Source organism: Salvelinus sp. IW2-2015, linkage group LG11 (assembly GCF_002910315.2).
Source record: "Salvelinus sp. IW2-2015 linkage group LG11, ASM291031v2, whole genome shotgun sequence".
NCBI lineage: Eukaryota > Metazoa > Chordata > Actinopteri > Salmoniformes > Salmonidae > Salvelinus > Salvelinus sp. IW2-2015.
Window position 1 is genome coordinate 532777 of NC_036851.1, and position 24063 is coordinate 556839.

The 24063-nt window shown below is 41.6% G+C and overlaps 1 protein-coding gene across 6 annotated transcripts in view; it reads right to left on the minus strand.

Annotated features, from left to right (window-relative positions):
- The window catches only part of LOC111969627 (chromodomain-helicase-DNA-binding protein 6-like), an 83871-nt gene extending 61100 nt beyond the window's left edge, over positions 1-22771 (minus strand). For 3 of the 6 annotated variants that reach the window (XM_023995765.2, XM_023995766.2, XM_023995764.2), the window contains exons 1-5: positions 22389-22664; positions 21246-21295; positions 7914-8452; positions 1953-2112; positions 621-770 (exon numbers count right to left, since the gene is read on the minus strand). In XM_023995765.2, coding sequence (XP_023851533.1) covers positions 621-770; positions 1953-2112; positions 7914-8452; positions 21246-21295; positions 22389-22494 — 1005 coding nt within the window. In that variant the 5' untranslated portion in view covers positions 22495-22664. The other 3 variants (XM_023995767.1, XR_011480539.1, XM_023995768.1) reach the window with 3 other exon arrangements.
- Between the last annotated feature and the right edge of the window lie 1292 nt (positions 22772-24063).

The following is a 24063-nucleotide window of genomic DNA, read 5'->3' on the forward strand; positions in this document are numbered from 1 at the left end:
CATGAATTTAACGACATTCGATCTGTCTTCAATATTTATGAACTGTAAATATTTGAACAGCGAGAAATTTGGAGACTTGTCTATGGTGTCGGTGAGGACGTGTCTATGGTGTCCAGCAACGTGTACCTTTCCTCCAGGGCAACAATTCTGTCATTGTAGCCCGACCGATGTTGTTAACCATTCATGATCCGTTGGCCATGGCCGTCGATAGTCTTGCGAACGCCATCTAGAGTAGCTGATATCAGGATCAAAGCAGTGTCTATTGTCCCTTTGAGTTCTGAGACCTTCATGATGTGTAGTTTGTCCAAGTCGGCAGGTAGGCCTGGTGCGGGGCTGTCAGCCATCTTAGTCATCTCCGCCATAGGTGGCGCCATCTTAGTCATCTCCAGCAAAGAGTTTTCGTTCAGACTCTCTTTGGGATGCAGTTTGTGAGCCATTTGAGTAAGAAGTTGCGTTCGACGTTAGAAAAAGTAAATCCTACTAGTAGTGAAAAGTAGAAGAGCTACCTCACGTTACTCCCACGTGTTAACCCGAAAGCCTCCACATAAAACATTCTACTATCGCATAGCTATTAGTATGAATATTCGGACATGGCCAAAGATAAAGAACGAGATGCTTACCTCAGCCTGCCAGGTGATAGTGGCAGCGTTGAGGGCAGGGATACGGCCCGTCCCCAGCACGGCAATAGTCTCCCCGTCGTCATCCACCACCTTGAAGTCCAGGTCCTCATTGTACTTCCTGCGCTTCACCTGTCGCCCCGAGCGACGCTTCTACGAGAGAGAGTTTACACTAAGTGCCTTCATGTCAAGCATTAGCTACTGCACATAGAGTACCAGTCAACACCTACTCATTCAAGGGTTTTTCTTTATTTTCTACATTGTAGAATAACAGTGAAGAAATAAAAACTATGAAATAACACATATGGAACCATGTAGTAACCAAAAGAAACGTAGTTTTCCCTTTCCTGTGGTGGTCCTCATGAGAGCCAGTTTCATCATAGCGCTCAATGGTTTTTGCGACGTTTATGCAATGTTTATAATTTTCACAATAATCTGATTATTAACCAGTCATTTTACTTGCATATGTATTCTCTTTTTTTTTTTACCTTTTACTAGGCAAGTCAGTTAAGAACAAATTCTTATTTTCAATGACAGACAACAGTGGGTTAACTGCCTTGTTCAGGGGCAGAACAACAGATTTTTACCTTGTCAGCTCGTGGATTCGATCTTGCAACCTTTCGGTTACTAGTCCAACGCTCTAACCACTAGACTACCTGTCGCCCCCACTTTGAGAGAATGTTTTTTTTTACAGAACATTGTACAAATGGAAGCAACATGCGGAATTGTGAGTACAATTTACATATAAATACAGAAAATGGCAATACTAACTAAAATACAATAAACAAAAATAGGCAAAAAAATATGTATTTGTCAACAAACCATGGGCTGTGACGGCTAATACTTTGATATGCTAGAGTCTAGACAATCCTATCTGCCAATCAGGGCTGTGTATGGAAATAAATTTCAAATTTGTATCAACACGCCCACAAGATACGCCCGGAGACACCTGAAACCCCACCTCTTTAAGGAATACCTAGGATAGGATAAAGTAATCCTTCTAACCCCCCCCCCCCCCTTAAAAGAGTTAGATGCACTATTGTAAAGTGGTTGTTCCACTGGATATCATAAGGTGAATGCACCAATTTGTAAGTCGCTCTGGATAAGAGCGTCTGCTAAATGACTTAAATGTAAATGTAAATGTAAGATCAGACTGAGCGTTTCAATGACAAAAAGATGCTCGGGGAAATAAGTGCAAAAAATACTGAGTTCGTTTCATGAAATAAACAGTGATTTATTAGACACAGTGATAAAAAATGTAATCAAGACTGCAAGGAGGCTTTAGAGAAGCAAGTGTCACTCAGTCTGCTCTTGCCCTGTCAGTCAGTTCCTCACCGTGTTGTCGAGGGGATCGATGCTCTCCTCTCCCCCGATGGCCAGCGCGGACAGGAAGGTCACATTATCTCTCTCCCCAGGCTCCTGGAGAACTGCCTCGCTTTTCCGCTTGCCCTTTTTCTTCTTCTCCGCTGGGACCGGCCCTTGGAAGACTTGCGCTCTGTAGAGACACAGCAGGGTTGGCACCACAGAAACCCACCAGGGAGTGTTCGTAATCTGCACTCAACTGACCAGAGGGGTCACATGGCGGCATTATGAGTTTATCGCCTTGCCACCTCACATCTCGGCAGGTATACTAGCAGAGAATACAAAAGCTAGATACAGTGCATTTGGAAAGTATTCAGAACCCCTGACTTTTTCCACATTGTTACGTTACAGCATATATATATAATGTATTATTGGTTTGTCCCCCCCCCCCCCCACCCACACACAATACCCTATAATGACAAAGCAAAAACTGGTTGACATTTTTGCAAATGTATTAAAAATAAACTAAGCACATTTACATAAGTATTCTTACTCTAAGTATCCGGGCTGGGCCACTCAAGGACATTCAGAGACTTGACCCGAAGCCACTCCTGCGTGGTCTTTGCTGTGTGCTTAGGGTTGCCCTGTTGGAAGGTGAACCTTCGTCTAAGGTTCGGAGCGCTCTGGGGCAGGTTATCAATGATCTCTCTGTACTTTGCTTTGTTCATCTTTCCCCCGATCCTGACTGGTCTCCCAGTCCCTGAAGAACATCCCCACAGCATGATCCTGCCACCATCATGCTTCACCATAGGGATGGTGCCAGGTTTCCTCCAGACGTGACACTTGACATTCAGGCCAAAGCGTTCAAGCTTGGTTTCATCAGACCAGAGAATCTTATTTCTCATGGTCTGGGAGTCCTTTAGGTGCCTTTTGGAAAACTCCAAATGGGCGGTCATGTGCCTTTTACTGAAGAGTGGCTTCCTTCTGGCCACTACCATAAAAGGCCTGCTTGGTGGAGTGCCGCAGAGATGGAGCTCCCACAGAGGAACTCTGGAGCTCTGTCAGAGTGATGATTGGGCAGTCAGCTCTAGGAAGAGTCTTGGTGGTTCCAAACTTCCACTTAAGAATGATGGAGGCCACTGATTTTGGGGACCGTCAATACTACAGAAATGTTTTTGTAAAATACCCCAGATCTGTGCCGCAACACATTCCGGTCTTGGAGGACTACGGACAATTCCGTAGTCCTCCAAGACTACGGAATTGGCTTGGTTTTGGTTTTTGCTCTGACATGCACGGTCAACTGTGGGACCTTATATAGACAGGTGTGTGCCTTTCTAAATCATGTCCAATCAATTGAATTTACCAGAGGTGAACTCCAATCAAGTTGTAGAAACCAAGGATGACCAATGGAAACAGGATGCACCTGAGCACAATTTTGAGTCTCATAGCAAAGGGTCTGAATACTTGTGTAAATAAGGTTTATTTAATACATTTGCAAAAATTGGGTGTTTTGTGTAGATTGAGGGAAAAATGTATTTAACCCATTTTAGAATAAGGCTGTAACAAAATGTGGATAAAGTCGAGGTCTGAATACTTTCCGAATGCACTGTAAGTGGGCAATGTTTTTTTTCCTAACGTCCTTTTTTGGGGAATGCAGGGGTTTAAAAAAGAGGTTTAAAAAGGTTCCCCACAGTTTCCATCTCAAATCCACCCATTCTGCGATTAGAAAAATGCCTCCCACTCCGCTACGGACATGCCAAATAGCAAAATTCTGTGGTCTAGATATTAGCACCGAACGAATATCTCCCTAGATCCCATAACAAAGGCTCAATGACATGGTGCAACTTGGGAAATCTCACCTTTGGGGGAAAAAATCTAAACATCTCTAACTAAAGCCATACAAAGTTGATTTACTTGTTTAACAGATTTCATTTTTTGAAAAGTGAGGCGAGTGAGCAATTTATTTATTCATTTATTTTTTGAACCCCAACCTTACAAGGTTTTGTACTGACTTTACCAAGACATTTTAGAATGACAGTCACAGGGACCACAGTTTGAGTCCTGGTCAGGGTCATTAGTGTCAGGAGTTGGATGGCACCTTTGAAAGCCTGTCCCAGCTGACTTTTAGGCACAGTTCATTAAATCAGAGGCATAGATCTGCCATTTTATATAATTGATTGTAGTCTACATATATTCTATTTAGCTTGAATTCTACGTTTAACCTTCTCACGTGTGAGTTTCAAATATGTAACAGTGCACCCAGCAAGAGTTATTTTTTAATGTGTGCAATATGCTCACTGTTCCAAAACTGTATCATTACACAATAGGACAGTTAACCAGGAACGCTACTTGCTAATTATCTACACTGAACAAAAACGCAACATGTAAAATGTTGATCCCATGTTTCATGAGTTTAAATAAAAGACCCAAAAAATGTTCCATCGGCACAAAAAGGTTCTCAAATGTTGTGCACAAATCAAATTTTAGTCACATACACGTACGTGTTTAGCAGATGTTATTGCGGGTGTAACAAAATGCTTGTGCTTCTAGTTCCGAAAGTGTCGGGCTATATCACCACCTGGTAGTAAAGGTTGAATAATCTATTGTTCAGCTATTAGCCTCCCTCCCCAACTTGCAACAAATTGATGTATTTTTGTAGACTAGAACTTTATTTTCAAACAAATATAATTGTTCTGAAAGCAAAAACGAGGCTTCAAAAGTAAATTTAAAAAATTGCAATCGAATATTTTGTAATAGAGCTCAAAACTTTATGCATTTTATTCCTCAAAAATATTGAGAAAAAAATGCATTTGAAAAAAATAAATTTCGCTATCAACCACCCTCCATTTTGGCAATTTTTTGAGTGTCAGTTTGGCTACAAACAATACTGTTCAGCCTTTCTTTCCGACAAAAAGGAAGTCATAGCAGACACCTACGAAGGACTGCGTGATGATAGCATCTCAGGTAAGCAGCACTGGGCGTTCTTCCATCCAACTTCTACATAGCTAGTAGTTAGCTCCTAGATTTGGCATGGGTCCCCAGATCAAAAAGTTCTACAGCTGCACCATCGAGAGCATCCTGACTGGTAGCATCACCGCCTGGTATGGCAACTGCTCCTCATCTGGCCGTAAGGCGCTTTAGGAGCTAGTAGTTAGCTCCTACGATTCAGTGTCGGTTCATAACATTCTACTATATTACACATATATACCGTAGAATGATAAATAATGCAATTATTATTCAAGTAAACCAAAATAATTTAGCTACGAACGCCTGTGCTCGCCATTTTCAGTTGAATTCATCTAACCTTCTGTCCCATTTGTTTCATAGTCGATATATAAATCACCTTCCATGACAGTGTAACGGTTAGCTTTTCATAAATCACCTTCCATGACAGTGTAACGGTTAGCTTTTCTTACAGAAGGATGAAAGAATACAATATGTCTGTCAGGGAATGCTATTCTGATGTGTCAGATGAAGAGTTAGACCAGAAAGTCAGTGCCATTAAGGAAGCCCCATGCGGGCTTTAGAATGGTCAAAGGAAGTCTCCAAACAATGGGCCATCGTGTACAATGGCGAAGAGTTAGGGAGTCTTCGCAGCGTGTAGATGGTGCAGGTATCATTGTCAGAATGATCCAGCTTCGTTGCATTGCTCGGCAAAAATACTCTGTACCTGCTCCCCGTCAGCTCAGGGATTCGATCTTGCAACCTTTCGGTTACATGCCCAACGCTCTAACCACTTGGCTACCTGCCGCCCCACCTCTAAGTCCCGCTGTGTAAGCTTGCAACTTTTAAAGGAGGAACCACTGTAAATTTTTCTGGGCTAACATTGTAAGACATACATAAAAAACGAAATACTGCAAAGTTTCCTAAGAACTAGAAGCGAGGCAGCCCTGTGTCGGCGCCATCTACACATTCTTCACATCCCGGTTAGTGAACATTTCTCCTTTGCCAAGATAATCCAATCACCTGACAGGTGCGGCATATCAAGAAGCTGATTAAACAACATGATCATTACAGAGGTGCACCTTGTGCTGGGGGCCCTAAAAAGGCCACTCTTAAATGTGCAGTTGTCACAACGCAATGACACAGATGTCTCAAGTTGAAGGAGCGTGCAATTAGCATGCTGACTGTATGAATGTCCACCAGAGCTGTTGCCAGAAGATTGTATGTTCATAAGCAGCCACCAGTCATTTTAGAGAATTTGGCAGTATGTCCAACCGGCCTCAGAACCGGAGACCCCGTGTAACCACGCCAGCCCAGGACCTCCACACCTGGCTTCTTCACCTGCGGGATCATCTGAGACCAGCCACCGCTGCAGCTGATGAAACGGAGGAGTATTTGTCTGTAATAAAGCCCTTCTGTGGGGAAAGAAAATAATTCTGACTGGCTGGGCCTGGCTCCCCATGGCTGCTCCCCTGCCCAGTCATGTGAAATCCATGGATTAGGGCCTAATGAATTTTAATTGACTGATTTCCTTCTATGAAAATTGTTGAAATAGTTGCATGTTGCGTTCATATTTTTGCTTCATATAGTAATTGCTATTATCCAATTCATATTATGGTTTCTGTCAGCCGACAGTTAGCACTAGGACTAACGTAGCCTACAGTTTCCGATTTGGATGAGAATGGCATTATACTGCTGCTACTTCGTTGAAAGTCTTAACATCTGCATCCAAAAATAAACTGCATACAACTGACTGTTGCGTCGATCATAACTAAACATTCTAATCAGACCGGTTTGAGCATACGCTGTAGGGACCACTGTAAAATCATCACACCTGTGTACTCGTACATGTCAAAGGGTTAACATCTCCCACTACAATAGATGGGTTAGCTGACAACGTCACGGAAACGATGTGCACTTGTCACTGGGGCAGAAGTACATGAGTTGTGATTCTGGATAGCCCGATAGTTACCAACAATGACAAGAAACTGCTATGTGAGGAATCGTAAATGACTCGTTTCAGCTAGTTTCATCTTGTTCTTGATACCATGTCTTGTTTTGTGTTTTGGCAGATTTCATGTCAATGCTAATATGGCAAAAATTCGCTAGCTAGTTAACCAACAACTAATGTATTTGTGAGACAAGTGCTCATTGCATAAAATGTATATGTTTTTAATTAACATTGTTGACATGTAAACTATAAATAGTCTGTTTTGCCCCATAAATGCGCACGCGTCTTTTGTTGGTAAAGTGGCACAGTGGTCTAAGACACTGCATCTCAGTGCAAGAGGCGTCACTGCAGTACCTGGTTCGAATCCAGGCTGCATCACATCCGGCCGTGATTGGGAGTCCCATAGGGCGGCGCACAATTGGCCCAGCGTCGTCCGGGTTTGGCCGGGGTAGGCCGCCATTGTAAATAAGAATTTGTTCTTAACTGACTTGCCTAGTTAAATAAAAATATTTTTAGACAGATTCAGCAAGCACACACATTTTCTTCAGGAAATGTACTTTTCCTAGTTTAGTCATATGGAGTTGCAATGTCCCACAAATTCAATACCCAAATCGACTTGAAATATCTACAAAACAAGTTTTGCAGCTTCATAATCCAAAAAGGTACAGAAAAAAAATAAAACTTAAAATTTGAGATTTACAAATGATTTTTTTTGAGTCACATGATTCTATTCATCATGATTGAACCAAATTCCAACTGCTAGAATGGATCGTCAATTTTGTCAAAAATAGTTTCATATGAATCATCGATTATGTATTTTTTATTCGAAATGTTGTGGAGAAATGTGAAGCGGGGATCCATTAAACAGTCAAATCAACTTTGTTAGGCATAAGGAGAAGAGTTAAAGCAGAATAACAGTAGGGGTTCTGACTTCTTGTAACCCACCTAAATTAATTGAATGGTATTATTCCGCACTAGACAAACACAACCATGTCTCTAAATACAACCAAGATTTTACCCGCTAACCACCCAAGAGAACCTGGTTGCGACACACCATTGGAAAAACACAGTGAATGCACTAGTGATCAAAAGCCCCTCACCTGGGTTTGCGGCCCCTCTGTCTGGAAGGAGAGGGGGCGCTCTTGCATTCTGAAGGAGGATGGGGCAGGGCCTGCACCTTGGGTTTTCTCCCTCTCTTCACCTCTTTTGGTGCCTTCACCTTCCTGGGCTCCTTGAAATTGCGCAGCAGCAGCTCCTTCCCTTCTTTCTGCTCCTTCTTTTTATTTGGTTTCATGTCTCTCTCCAAGCCCTTGTGCTGCAAGGCACTGCCAGGCTCGCCCCGCTTGTCTTTTTTCTTTCGTTTCTTCTTCGCCCACCGCCCGCCCCCTCCATCATCCTCCTCGCTGTTGAGGGGTGACGAGGGGGCGCAGGGGCTGAGGCTGGCCGAGCTGGTGCCCGCCTCGCCCATCCTGGGGTGCTTGGAGTTGGCCATGCAGTGATTGGTCTGACCACCACCAAGGTCCCTGATCTGGTCCTTAGAGCCCAGGGTTCCCCTGGGAAATGGAGTTTGTGCATTTTGGGCAGTTGCGTTAGAGGCTGCTGTAGCTGGAGTGTACTTTTGTGAGTGGGTGGTGGACATCTGGAAAAGAACAAGAATGGTGCAATGAAGATACAGAAAGATAAAGGGATAGGAGAAAAAAAATGCAGGTCATGCCTCCATCTTGCAGTCATAATGAGAGTGAATGGTCGTCACAGGGCGTACTTCTGCAAATGTGAACAATGTTTGCCAGTGTTCAGAATCACATTACACAACAGTGAAGTCTCAGTAAAATTCTCCACATATTCAGAGACCTAGTCAGAGATATAGTGACAAATCTTTCTGTGTCAAATCAGAGGGTAAACCCAAAGCCTGCAAATCCTCCGATATTTAACGGCATGCTCAGAATTCCATTAAGGGTCTCCATGTTCCTCGATCTCTTCCTCAAAACGCACATCTGGGCTGTCATAATGCAGCTAATTCTATGGAGAAACAAACGCCACAATAAAACATCCCCCATGACGCATTATGACTACTCTTAGAAATGCAAGCAGTCAGTCAAAGAGGGCATGTGCTGGTTTACCGATACAGCAAAGTTGTGCACAACACTAATAAGCCAACACAGATTCATAGGACCCCAGAACCTTTGGACAATTGTACCCTCTCTACACCTGACGAGAGCAGTGCAATACGTCTAAACCTCTCCCAACAGTGACCACAAAATTATAGATTTAGGTGAGGATGCATCATTTGAACAGAAAGTTTTCATCTGACATATTTTGTAATCAAGTGAGTGCAGTTTGGTAAAAAAAAAGACCCAGTTAGATGGAGGATGAAAGTCTGTATGAAACCAATTTTATTAGCATGGCATTGCAAACTGGGCATGAATGAAGAAATATGAATGAAAAGGCCCCGTACAGCTGTTTTGAAATCCATAAATAATTTCTGGGTAACGATAATTTAAAAAAAGATCCAAATAGTAAAAAATAAAAATCGCCCGCCCCCCCAATTTCTGAAGCAAGCATTTTGCCAGGACTGTCTGGGAGTGGCCTAAGACGCAGAGCGGGGGTGGGGACCAGCCAAATAGTTACAATGGAATAATAATACCCAATCCACACTGTGGAGCATGTTGCATCAAATCAGTGCAAAATAAGAGATCTCTTAAGCTGAAAACAAGTTGGCAGAGACATTTGAAAGTGTCTTATTGGTCTATTACATTATTCTTTCATGTGATCACTTGAGGAACAAGACTCCAACAATGCAAAACCTGCTGAAAAAAGGTAATGTAGCTGTTCCAATAGACTTGCTAGCTGTTCCCATAGACTTCCAGTCATTGCGCTAACGGCAGTAAGCAATTGCACTTCAAACCGCATGCAGACATAAAAATGGTATCCATGAGTTAAGTAGAAAAAGGGCTGGGGGTTCTACTAAGCTAACATACGGAGTCACACCAAGGATCATTTAGATTTTTCATTTAGAATTTTAGGACCCCTTTTAGGTAAAAAAAATATATATATTTGATGAAACATTGAATTTGTCCTTACTGCTATTAGCCCATAGAAATGCATTGAATAAACTGATTCATACATGGAAAGAGTTTTAAAAAATGATGTACCATAAGGAAATCTCAGTCCTATATCTGAGCAATATGAAAGTTCAGGACACTCATCTTTTTTACCCATATTAAATATATTTTTTTGTAACTCCATATATACACCTCCATCCATTCATTTTTTTTTTATTTTTTTTTAACTTGTCCTGGGCTACCTTCAGACCAGTCTTGTGGGCATCCTAGAGGCGTCAGAAGACGCCGACTCTAAGGGGTTATTAAAGTTCTTTACTCACCATAATTATCACTTGTCTGACCGCATGCATAATGACGAGTTTCTCACACAACTGGCCTGTGTGGGTGATGTTTTTTGTTTTTTTTTAAATCGCCTGAATGATCTGAATCTATAATTACAGGGACTCTACGCAACTATATTCAACGTGCGGGACATAATTCATTAAGAAGTTGGAGCTCTTCTCTGTCTGCATTAACAAGGACAAAAGACAGGTCTTTCCATAATTGTATGATTTTTTTGTTTGCAAATGAACTCAAGCTTACGGACAATGTCAAATGTGATATAGCGAAGCACCTGAGTGAGTTGGGTGGTGAAATACGCAGTTACATTCCAAAACGGATGACACAAACAACTGGATTCGTTATCCCTTTCATGCCCTGCCTCCAATCCACTTACCGATATCTGAACAAGAGAGCCTCATCGAAATTGCAACAAGCGGTTCTGTGAAAATTGTATTTAAATCAGAAGCCACTGCATGATTTCTAGATTGGGCTGCGCTCAGAGTTTCTTGCCTTGGCAAATCGCGCTGTTAAGACACGGATGCCCTTTGCAACCACGTACCTATGTGAGAGTGGATTCTCGGCCCTCACTAGCATGAAAACTCAATACAGGCACAGACTGTGTGTGGGAAATTATTTAAGTCCGAGACTCTCTCCAATACAACATTGCAGAGTTATGTGCATCCTTTCAAGTACACCCTTCTCTGTGGTGAGTTATTCACAATTTTCAATGAACAAATAAAGTTCTATATGTAAGATGGCTAAATATAGAGTAACATTTGTGATTATTATTATTATTTGCGCCCTGGTCCTATTTGTGCCCTGTTGTGACAAACTCACACTCAATTCTTATGTTTAAGAAATGTATCATATAGTGTGTGTGGCAGGCTTACAATGGCACAAAAAAAAAACATTTGAGAGTGCGCTGACCCTGGTGCTAGAGGTGGTATGCAGCTGGAGGTTAAATGTTTAAAGGGGTATGGGACTTAAAAAGGTTTGGGAACCACTGTACTATAGGCTTGATATTGAGGGAATGCTGGCTAAACTCAATTGGCAACTATACTGTAATGAGTTGTGTAGGCTAATCATTCGGTTGTCTGGATTATCAAATTGACCGGCATGAATTAATGTGTAGTAGTAGGACTTGTGCTCGTAGATACTTATAGTGCGTGACAAGGACCAGGTTTGTTGAAAACTGTCAAGGTATGTATTGTGGTAAAGGTTTGGGGTACCCGATGTCCCCAGTTTTTGAGAGGGGCCCAGATTTATATTTTAATTCTGATGGGTGGGCCATTATTTGAGCCATGACATTTTTACACAAGTATAAACAACAGCTAAATCAAGCCATTAGTGAAGGTCATACACAGAAAAGCTCAGCATCCATCACCAGGATGTCTGAGTCTGACCCAATCTGTTCCTCTATGCTTTTGTGTTCATATTGTGCTACAAAATGATAAGCACATCATGTAACCATAATCAAGACTCATGCTAAGATGTACACTTACAGCTACATAGTAACAAAGACAAAAGTAGTCCCAGAAAGCATTAAAAAAATAACAAAAAAAACACCTACTGTTCGAGAAAAGTCCTTGATTTAATATAGCAACAGTAATTGTATCCACGAGAATTAGCAGCGTATCACATCCCAGTAGAGAAATTTGTGTAAAAGTAGATATGGCACACTTCATGTGATAAGGGCTATATTGGTGCAGTCCCATTTTGAGCAACATGTTATTTATAAACCAAGGCTGAGGACATGTGGAGGGGTATATGGGACAACTCATGCACAGGAAGATAATAATGTCAATGAATCAGACTCCCAGCTCCGGGAATCAGGGCCGTCGCCATGGAAACAGGCTCTGTATCAAGCAGCAACGTAAACACGCCGTCTCTATGGTAACCCTTTCGTTGCCAGCTGACGGGACTATTTGACATTTCATCCATTTTGCACTTGATCAGACAGATGCTACCTATAGCCTGCCCCCCTGCTTTGGTCAACAGCTGCTTTCCCTAGTCTTCAGGCTGGGATGAACAATCAAAAGGGAGAAGGTCAACCACAAAATATGACAGTCAGTCTCTCACAAATAGAGCTCATAATGAGGTTTGTGACATTGAAAACAAGTTCAGCATTCATCTTGCCTATAGAAAGAATGCTTCTTTTTTTTACATGAATAGAACATAAAAACAGACCATGGTATGTATGATGTAAACGACACCTCTCCAAATGAACCGACCTAACACTCATACAACGTTCACCAGCTTGCAAACAGGATCTGACTGTTTGCAAGGACAAGGCTGCAAACAGACAAACTGGTAGCGCAAAGATTGAATAAGACAGAAAAGCCACGGACATGTCTTACTCCAAAATCACAGGAACATTCCTTCTCACCTCACGATCCCTGTCAAATCCTAGTGTAGTAGTCCACAGTGTAACCCTCATCCAGGTTCCCATCTCCAGAACCGCAGAGCTGCTGGCACATTGTCCTGAGGCTCCATGGCTCTACATTTCCCATGCACCTTCATTTGCGACTGCACGCACAGCGCCCAGTGACGTGCTGCAATGTACACGCTTGCCAGCCAACTCGGTCAACCACAAACAAGCTGCCTGCAATCAAATTCCCTATGAATCAATACAGCCTTCCGAGCTGCTGAACACCACAGATGCAGTCAAGTCAATGCTTCCCTGTGCCTTCTCCCTAAAAACACTGACACCTATCCAGCAGAAATGGTAAGGCTGCTGCCACAGGACGCTTCAGGACTGGGCATCATTCAAATGTAACCTCTCAGGAGAAGCACGGGGCTGCAGGGTGGTTTGGGTAGGGAAATCCAGAGAGGAGTGCCAGAAGGAATGCAAGCTCATGGGAGAGTAACATTTTTTTTCCCATGTGAAAAGGGATGGCATAAAGTGGTGGTCATGGGTTGAGGCCGTTTGAGCAAGAAATAAATGAGAAACAAAAGAGACTAAGTGAGATGGACAAGTGAAACACAGTTGAAACTGCAGTTGTTCCATGTACACAAAGCTTGAGTGTTGCCTGTATGGTTCATACACAGGCTAACAATACCAATGTATCTGATACATTTCAGAGGGAGGTAATTTCTGGGCAATATTTGTCCATTTAGGGGATCGCATTTGGCCCACTGCGGCAAAGGTTACGTATCTTTAAAAAGGGATACAACTTGACATGATTTCTGAACTTAAACTTGGCTGTAGTCCCTTACCGACAGTTTTTGGATATGTTTCGCTTCAGGTAGTGATGCACCAATTACATTTTTGGCCGATAATATTTTCCTTGCAAAAAATAAAAACGATACCGATATTTAAAATTTTAGCTGCCTTTTAAGCATTTTAGTACAGTTAAATAGTTACACAGGGGTCTAAGGAACTGCATCTCAGTGCAAGAGGCGTAACTACAGCCCATGGTTCAAATCCAGGCTGTATCACGTCAGTCCCATAGGGCGGCCCACAATTGGCCCAGCGTCATGCGGATAGGCGGTTAATGTGAATAAGAATTTGTTCTTAACTAACTTGCTAAATAAAGGTTACACACACACCAACAAAATAACGTTTTGGTGTGTATCTACGCATGTCCCCATTAACAGTCAAAACCTATTTCTTTCACTTACTTACTGTAATGTTTCGTTGTTCATTTGTTCAGTCGTGTCATTCTCAACTAGGATTTCTATGGAACGCCATTTGGGTCTTTGCATGTCAAAAGAGATAAACGTCAAATAACACTATTTGACGTGTCAAATAAGCCTGTTGACCAATCAGGACCTGAATATGAACGCAGGTCACAATTTTACACGTTCATTAATTTACGTAGTTATTACACATTGATTAGACTGTCACTCGTATTTCATATGTCACAATGATTCATCAATACATATGCTATGATGCTGGTAAAGTTGTCTCGTGCACCTACAGTGCTGGTAAAAAAAAATTAAAAGCTAGCTAACTCATAGGTGCAAACAATGTTCTTCCTCAAAAACATAGCAAAACAACCATTAGCTAACTAAATATACAGCTAGGTGTCATCTAAAATAACCCTAAATTATAAGACCGTTCTTATTTGATTAATGGTGGTAGGACCCATCTATGTGAAGCTAGCCACAAGGATTAGCAAAAATAGTAGACTTTGCAGTTACCCTTCAAAATAAAAAGTATGTCATTGACAGTGACGCAAATGAATACAAATACTAGAATTATGCCATAATCTAATAGATCATGCTAAACGAGGTTGGAACGTTATATATATATATATATATATATATATATATATGTTTACGGACATATTCAATCAATCCCTATCCCAGTCTGCTGTTCCCACATGCTTCAAGAGGTCCACCATTGTTCCTGTTCCCAAGAAAGCTAAGGTAACTGAGCTAAATGACTACCGCCCCGTAGCACTCACTTCTGTCATCATGAGGTTTGAGAGACTAGTCAAAGACCATATCACCTCCACCCTACCTGACACCCTAGACCCACTCCAATAGGTCCACAGACGACGCAATCGCAATAACACTCCCCTAACCCATCTGGACAAGAGGAATAGCTATGTAAGAATGCTGTTCATCGACTACACCTCAGCATTTAACACCATAGTACCCTCCAAACTCGTCATTAAGCTCGAGACCCTGGGTCTCGACCCCGCCCTGTGCAACTGGATCCTGGACTTCCTGATGCCCCCAGGTGGTGACACTGGGGCCCCACAAGGGTGCGTTCTCAGCCCTCTCCTGTACTCCCTGTTCACCCATGACTGCGTGGCCATGGACGCCTCCAACTCAATCATCAAGTTTGCAGACGACACTACAGTGGTAGGCTTGATTACCAACAACGACGAGACGGCTTACAGGGAGGAGGTGAGGGCCCTCGGAGTGTGGTGTCAGGAAAATAACCTCACACTCAACGTCAACAAAACAAATGAGATGATCGTGGACTTCAGGAAACAGCAGAGGGAGCAGCCCCCTATCCACATCAACGGGACAGTAGTGGAGAGGGTGGAAAGTTTTAAGTTCCTCGGCGTACACATCATGGACAAACTGAAATGGTACACCCACACAGACAGCGTGGTGAAGAAGGCGCAGCAGCGCCTCTTCAACCTCAGGAGGCTGAAGAAATTCGGCTTGTCACCAAAAACACTCAAACTTTTTACAGATGCACAATCGAGAGCATCCTGTCGAGCTGTATCACCACCTGGTACGGCAACTACTCCGCACACAACCGTAAGGCTCTCCAGAGGGTAGTGAGGTCTGCACAACGCATCACCGGGGGCAAACTACCTGCCCTCCAGGACACCTACACCACCAGATTTCACAGGAASGCCAAAAAGATCATCAAGGACAACAACCACCCGAGCCACTGCCTGTTCACCCCGCTATCATCCAGAAGGCGAGGTCAGTACAGGTGCATCAAAGCGGGGACCGAGAGACTGAAAAACAGCTTCTATCTCAAGGCCATCAGACTGTTAAACAGCCACCACTAACATTGAGTGGCTGCTGCCAACATACTGACTCAACTCTAGCCACTTTAATAATGGAAGAATTGATGAAATAAATGTATCACTAGCCACTTTAAACAATGCCACTTCATATAATGTTTACATACCCTACATTACTCATCTCATATGTATATAGTGTACTCTATACCATCTACTGCATCTTGCCTATGCCGTTCGGCCATCACTCATTCATATATTTTTATGTACATATTCTTATTCATTCCTTTACACTTGTGTGTATAAGGTAGTTGTTGTGAAATTGTTAAGTTAGATAACTTGTTAGATATTACTGCATGGTCGGAACTAGAAGCACAAGCATTTCGCTACACTCGCATTAACAACTGCTAATCATGTGTATGTGACAAATACAATTTGATTTATTTTTTTATTTTTTTAAAATCAACAAAAGACAAATAGTTAATTCCACAAAAATCTGTTGAAATCACACTGGATGTATTATACTTTAGAATTGAAGGCATAATTATTTCACATGTACAGCCTTACCTATGGCTTGTGGATCAATGAAGTGGGGCATCAGTCTACTCAGTGACACCCAGAGAACATTAGCATCGTAGCTCTTATTGGAGGACTCAAACAACGGAGCCACTTTTATTGTCAACCTGTGTTTTGAACACTATTCCATAGGAAAAACAAAACTCTGTGGATGTTTTGGAGTCTGATAACTCTGAGGAGGACGTTGGGGGAAAAAAATATTGGTATTGAGTAGACTGTCAACCCATTTCATTGATCCCCAATCCTTAGGTAAAGCTGTGCAGTGCAATATGAATGTCAATACACTGACTGGGGAGATGATTTCACAGTCACAGTCCCGCGATAAGAGCTACAACGCTAATATTAGCGTAAACTCTTCACAGTTGTGTTCTGTGGGTGTCACCGAGTAGACTGATACCCCATTTCATTGCTTCACATTCCAACCTTGTTTAACATTATCTAGTCTAAATATGGCATGATTCCACCAATTGTAACCTTCTACATCACTTTCAAAGTGGTACTTTTATTTTGAAGGAAAACCGCAAATTCCACTATTGTGCCTAATACTTATTGTGGCTAGCTACACAACACATAACCCGGTCAGGTCGAGCCTCACTAGCCAGATGAAGCTAGCTGGCTGCTTATAACGTTAGCTTTGGGCAACAGGATTAAGTAGCTGGCTAGCTATTTATTTTCATGAACTGAAGTTCAATTTCAATAGGCGAACAACAAGTGGCTACCTAACTAATACTTACTCACAAGGATTCCTAAATCATTACTAATAGTGAAAATGACTGCAGTTTCTACTGGTCATTGTTTTCAGGCTGGTTGTATTGGTGCCATCTTGGTACCAAGCTAAAGCTAGCTAGCTACCCCCAGAAGATGCGGTTGAACAAAATGCTTTATTACCAACGCGGAATTGTAAAAGCATCGTTTGTGACTGGTGTTTGCTGATTTTTTTGTACAGCTTTGACAGTGTTACTGATAGTAGGTGGCGCTTGGCTTGCACATGCAAATTCAGAACACACAACATTATATAATAGAACTGTGTTATTTGCAGTTTCAAATTAATAGCTTATTTAATGTGTCAAATAGTGTTATTTGACATGTATCTTTGACACGCAAAGACCCAAACGGCATTCCATAGTATGTCGTGAAGCTATTACTGTGCAACATCTGAATGGCGCACTTGGTTACGTTAGTGTGTACCGGTGCTGGACCAGTCGCAAAAGCCAACATCACCCACGACAGAGAACGGTTGATTGTCAAGGGCAATGAATTCCATTATCTTGGCGTTAATGGATTTTGCCTTTGAGTTGTCTCGCTGAAATGTTCTTACGCTTTCAAATGACTGCTCAATCCACACAGCAGACATTGTGGGCTAGGTTAGGAATGCTGTGTGGATTACGTGGAATTACGTGGTGTCATTACGTTATATTAGGTATGCACTTCAGCTATGACATCGGTTTTTCACATCTGTGTTAAACTAGATACCGATGTTGGCATTTTTAGCTAATATCGGCTGATTCCGATATATCGTGCATCCCTAGCTTTTTGGTATTTATAATGTTGTCATAGACATATTTTCAGTATGAATGATGCCCTAAAACACACCTTGGAGGGTTTGGGGTATCTCTAAGGATGAGTCCCAATTCTCCACACTTCACTAGAAGTGTGTACTTGCAGACTTCTGCCCAATCCCAAATTGAGCACTAAGCCCTACGCAAGGGTTACCCATACTGATCCTCGGGACCACAAGGGGTGCACATTTTTGTTTTTGCCCTAACACTACACGGCTGATTCAAGTTTTCAAAGCTAGACAATTAGTTGATTATTTGAATCAGCTGTGCAGTGCTAGGGCAAAAACCAAAACATGCACCCCTTTCGGTCCCGAGGACAGAGTTTGGGAAACCCTGCCCTATGCACTTGTGGAGATCTGAGAGGATTTGACAGGTATAAGCAATATGGAGAAACTTCCACCTAGCCTCAGTGGGCAGCGTGGCACTATTACCATTACCACTATTGCTTACACCTGTCAAATCCTCTCAGATCTCCACAAGCGCATATGGCGTATGGTTTACAAGTCCATTTGGGATTGGGTCTTTCTTGCAAGGATTTTACAATAGTGGAAATACACTCCAGCCATGATTAAAAAGAACCCTAACCCATAACAGGGAACGTGCAAGTGCACACTTTTGGAAAAGGGTGGGGAAATCGGGATGTAGCCTAATATTACACAAAGTATACTACACATACAGTGGGTACTAAAATTGACACCCTTGAAAAATATGAACAAAAATGTATAAGTAAAATACTGAGCTATACTGCATGTTGAAATTTTGGGAAATTATATTTTATGCTACACTGAACAAAAATATTTAAAAAAGGAAACATGCAACAAATTCAAAGACTTTACACACACAGTCAGATACCTTAAAATAAATTAAAATTACATTCAGAAAACCAGTCAGTATCTGGAAACCACCATCTGCCTCATACAGTGTGACATCGCCTTCAATATTTCCTTGATCAGGCTGTTGATTGGGGCCTGTGGAATGTTGTCCCACTCTTCAATGGCTGTGCGAAGTTGCTGGATATTGGCGGGAACTGGAACACGCTGTCGTGCACGTCGATCTAGATCATCCCAAACATGCTCAATGGGTGACACGTCTGGTGAGTATGCAGGCCGTGGAATTGAGTACAGATCCTTGTGCCGTGCATTATCATGCTGAAACATGAAGTGATGGCGGTGGATGAATGCCTCGACAATGGGCCTCAGGATCTCATCACGGTATATCTGTGCATTCAAATTGCCATTGATTAAATGCATTTATGTTAGTTGTCCATAGCTTATGCTTGCCCATACCATAACCCCACAGTTCAGTCTTCACAACGTTAACAGCTGCAAACCACTCGCCCACACACACTGTCTGCAATCTTCCCAGTACAGTTGAAACCGGGATTCATCCATGAAGAGCACACTTCTCCAGTGTGCCCGGTGGCCATCGAAGGTGAGCATTTGCCCATTGAAGTAGGTTATGACGACGAGCACGCAGATGAGCTTCCCTGAGATGGTTTCTGACAGTTTGTGCAGAAGTTCTTCGGTTGTGCAAACACAGTTTCAGCTGTCCGGGTAGCTGGTATCAGATGATCCCGCAGGGGAAGAAGCCAGATATGGAGGTCCTGGGCTGGCGTGGTTACACGTGGTCTGTGGTTGCGAGGCCAGTTGACGTAAAATGACATTAACGTTCAATTTTCAGGCAATTTCTCTACCAACAGCTCTGGTGGACATTCCTGATGTCGGCACGCCAATTGCACACTTCTTCAAAACTTGACATTTGTGACAAAACTGCACATTTTAGAGAGGCCTTTATTGTCCCCAACACAAGGTCCACCCATGTAATGATCATCCAGTTTAAATCAGCTTCTTGATAATCCAGCCATATTTTGGCAAAGGAAAAATGCTTGTTTGTTTTTTTGTCATTTCAGTCTAAACAAACATTGAATAACTTTAATTTAAGCATAAACTAAAGCTATTCAAAGTTGGTTTAGAAAGACTCAAATGACAACAACAAAAAATGGAGTGCAATCAGGTTTGTAACAGAATGCAACATTTTCGGGTAGGAGTAAGAGTTTTGAGTTATCATTCAAGAAACTGTGTATATCATTAATTATAATGACCATTGAACAGGAAATCCTGCAAACAGTGGCTTTTAAACAAATGACTTTAGTCATGACAGAATGAGCCTTCAAAATTAAGCCTATCGGTGGTTTCGAATGAAATACTGCCATTAACAAGAATCTCACGAACCAGCACTCCAAGAGGACTCCAAGACTAACGAACAGAGTCATGTGAATGCCTGCGTTCAACATCCACTCAACAAAAGATGAGCAGAGAGACTGTGCTCTTATTGTATGGGTAATGTGTGATGAGTCAGAATCGTAGGTCTGACTCATCATTCAATTCCATTTGCGATGGAACTTAGGATCATAAATATCAAGCCACACACTTAGGCAACTCAAGGCTGAGTGACAGTGTTACTCTTGCTTTACTTATCTACTTTTACATTTCAAGGTTGCTGAAGACATTTGTTAACAATGTATTCTGTTCTAATATGCATGTATGTATGCAAGTTTGGGGTCACTTAGAAATTCCCTTGTTTTTTGTCCATTAAAATAACAAATTGGTCAGAAATATAGTGTAGACATTGTTAATGTTGTAAATGACTATTGTAGCTGGAAACGGCTGATTTATGGAATATCTACATAGGCGTACAGAGGCCCACTATCAGCAAACATCACGCCTGTGTTAGCTAATCCAAGTTGATCATTTTAAAAGGCTAATTGATCATTAGAAAACCCTTTTGCAATTAGGTTAGCACAGCTGGAAACTGTTTGAAGAAGCACTTTTCACATTGAGACTGGTGTTTTGCAGGTACTATTTAATGAAACTGCCAGTTGATGACTTGTGAGGCGTCTTGTTTCTCAAACTAAACACTAATGTACTCGTTCTCTTGCGCACCGGGGCCTCCCACTCCTCTTTCTATTCTGGTTAGAGCCAGTTTGCGCTGTTCTGTGAAGGGAGTAGTACACAGCGTTGTACGAGAACTGTAATCGAACCCACAAATGCTGATGCTCCAGATACTAGTCTAAAGAAGGCCAGTTTTATTGCTTCTTTAATCAGCATTAATCGACAGTTTTCAGCTGTGCTAACATAATTGCAAACGGGTTTTCTAATGATCAATTAGCCTTTTAAAATGATCAACTTTGATTAGCTAACACAACGTGCCATTGGAACACAAGTGATAATTTGCTTGTGTTGCTGATAAATGGGCCTCTGTATGCCTATGTAGATATTCCGTTAAAAAAAAAGCTGTTTCCAGCTACAAGTCATTTACAACATTAACAATGTCTACACTGTATTTCTGATCAATTTGATGCAATTTTAAATGAACAAAAAAAAGTGCTTTCTTTCAAAAACAAGGACATTTCTAAGTGGCCCCAAACTTTTGAGCGGTAGTGCATGTACGTAAACAAGCATGCAAGTCAAAAAGATACAAACCTGTTTGTCCTTCTTTTGTATTTTCATATTTCTCTTCACCTTCACTGCATCTATAAAAAAAATATATATCTTTATTGAAGTAAGAAAATTGATTTTAATACACTAACCTCAGTAGGACCTGGTCAAATTATTTGCAGGGGGAAAAGAGTTACTAGTTAAAAAATAAATAAAAAACAGGAGATAATTTGTTAGTCACCTTTCTCCATTGATAGAATTGGTACAATAAACCAAGGCTCTTTTATGACACATTCCATCTAGGCCTACATGATTAGCTATGGCACTTATGATTGTCAGGTGACAACTAGTCTCAGCTATATGTGAAATAAAACATCATGTGCAACTTAAAAAGTTAGACATTTGCAAGTTACCTTGAAAGTGATGAGCCAAACTAGCCTACTCCTTCCTGTGTCTACTGTATACAGACTAAACTCAGCCTCAAATGCACAATTTTTTAGCCAACAAAATCAGACACGAAGGTGTTCTTTCATAGCAAACTTAATTTGGGACACATTGTTTGTTTACAAACGAACCTCAAGTGGTTTTGGATTTGTATAATGTGTGACATGTAATTGTTTAGGCTCTATTCACTTTTATTATTATGTTTATATGCTTTTATTTTTGCAGACCCCAGGAAGAATAGCTGTGACTTATGCAACAGCTAATGTGGATCCAAATAAACTGCAGGTGGCTAGGGGAGCTGCCTATTTTACCTGTGCGACCAGGGTCTTTGTTTACTGTTAGACCTGGTGTAGTTGTGCGGCATATTGGCTCCACCAAAATTCCATAGGAATAATCGACCTACCTGCGGAAACGTGTCTTAGTTTCATGGCAAAGACTTGAGCTGGCTATCATGAAGTAGCTAGTAGACTGTAGAACTTAACTGCTACAAGTTGCCTGGCAAATTGAAGTTCTTAGCTAACTTATATGATTAAGAACGCGTTATCAATTCAGCTACCAAAAACAACACTAATCGTTACGTCGGCGGCACCGTGTCCTATTTATATTAGCAAGGTATCGAGCTAGCCAGCCTGCTAACTAATGTCACTGCAATGATGTTATATATTCCAGTCCTTACACGTGTGAACACCCCCTTAAAATCCTCGCAGAGACATCGCCGCTACCCCTCAATATGACTTCACCTACCTGGGCAACACTCGCCGGTCAGAGCATCAGTTGCCGAACACTGCGCTTTCTCCCTGCATTTATTTCCAAGGACACAAAAACGCCATGACAGTTTAGAAAAATGCATTAAAAAAAATTAAACGGGGTGTGAGATGGGGAGGGGGCCTCCGTGCAATTTCTTAATCCTCATAAAGCACAAGAGCAGATGAGTTCATTCATGAGGGATGCACAAGTTTGAGACTCACCAACCACCGCACCACAACACAGGACCCTGCAATTCAACACAGAATAAAAACAGTTAAAATACCTACTTACCTAAAATGGCTACTGCAGCAGACAAAATACAAACAGCTATTATTTGGTGAAGTTTAGCGCTGGTCTCCTGCTACAACATCCCAAAAAATTGGACCCGTAACATTCTATTTTTCATTGGCTGCACCATAGTGCAGCTGGGTCGATGGATATTTCCATTGGTCCTCCAGCTGTCAAACAAGGAGTGCCCATCTAAGTTTGTCTGAGAGCTACATATTGCAAACACCATTGGGCACATTTAGTTATCGTTGATGTGAACCTTATTGTGATTGGTTGTATTCTACTACTTTGCTTACCATAAAACCGCACGAAAATCTAATTTTCCGGTCATGAGAGTCCCTCGGTTTTGCTCTTTGGCCGTGTAATTTAACACGCATTTGTTTTATTCTTGGTGTCAATTCTGTACAGATCTAACGGTTATATATTTCTTCTTCCTTGTGTAACAGTATAGCTTCCATCTCTCTCCTCTTTTCCCCTACCTGGGCTCGAACCAGGGACCCTCTGCACACATGGACACCGTTACACATCGCTCCACAAAAGCCGCGGCTCTTGCAGAGCAAGGGGATCAACTATTTCAAGGTCTCAGCGCGAGTGACGTCACCGATTGAAACACGATTACCTCGCACCCTGCTAACTAGCTAGCCATTTCACACTGGTTACACTTGCATCTTCCAATCATGATGGCTTTTATATGGAAGCCCATTCCTGCCACACAATAAATAAATAAAAACAGTACTATCTAAAAATGTTGAGATATTTCAAGATAGTATCTTGACATTTTTTAGATAGTATGTATACAATTTGAGACACTATCTTGAAATTCTGACTAACATATCTCAACATTATTTAGATAGTATCTCACATTTTTGACATACTATCTAAAAAAAATTGTGTGATACATTAGTCAGAATTTCAACATATCTTGACATTTTGACTAAAGTATTTCGAAATGTTTAGATAGTATATCAAATTATTTACATACTATTACTACATTTAGAGATACAGTGGTTCCTCAATTCAAAATGTTAAGGTTATGCCAAGGCACTGGTAGAGCAGTGGCGATTTTAAAATGTAAAACTCCAACACAAAACAACACTCAACAATACATTAATTGCACTATAACGGTGCCCACAAACTGTTAGGGCTGACATAAAGCTGTTCCAACATCAGAGCCTTGTCTTCTATCAGCGGAGCCTTGTCTTGCAGCAAAACAGTTCATTCAGCCTCAATTTCTGCCTTTAAAAAAAAACATAGCAGATACGGCTGACTTGCTTAAACAAATGTAGTTTCTACTGACAATTGAGATATACAAACTATGGCATAATTGGACGATGAGCGGATAAGAGGCCATCCAAAATTTCGATTGAAACATTAATGAGGGAAC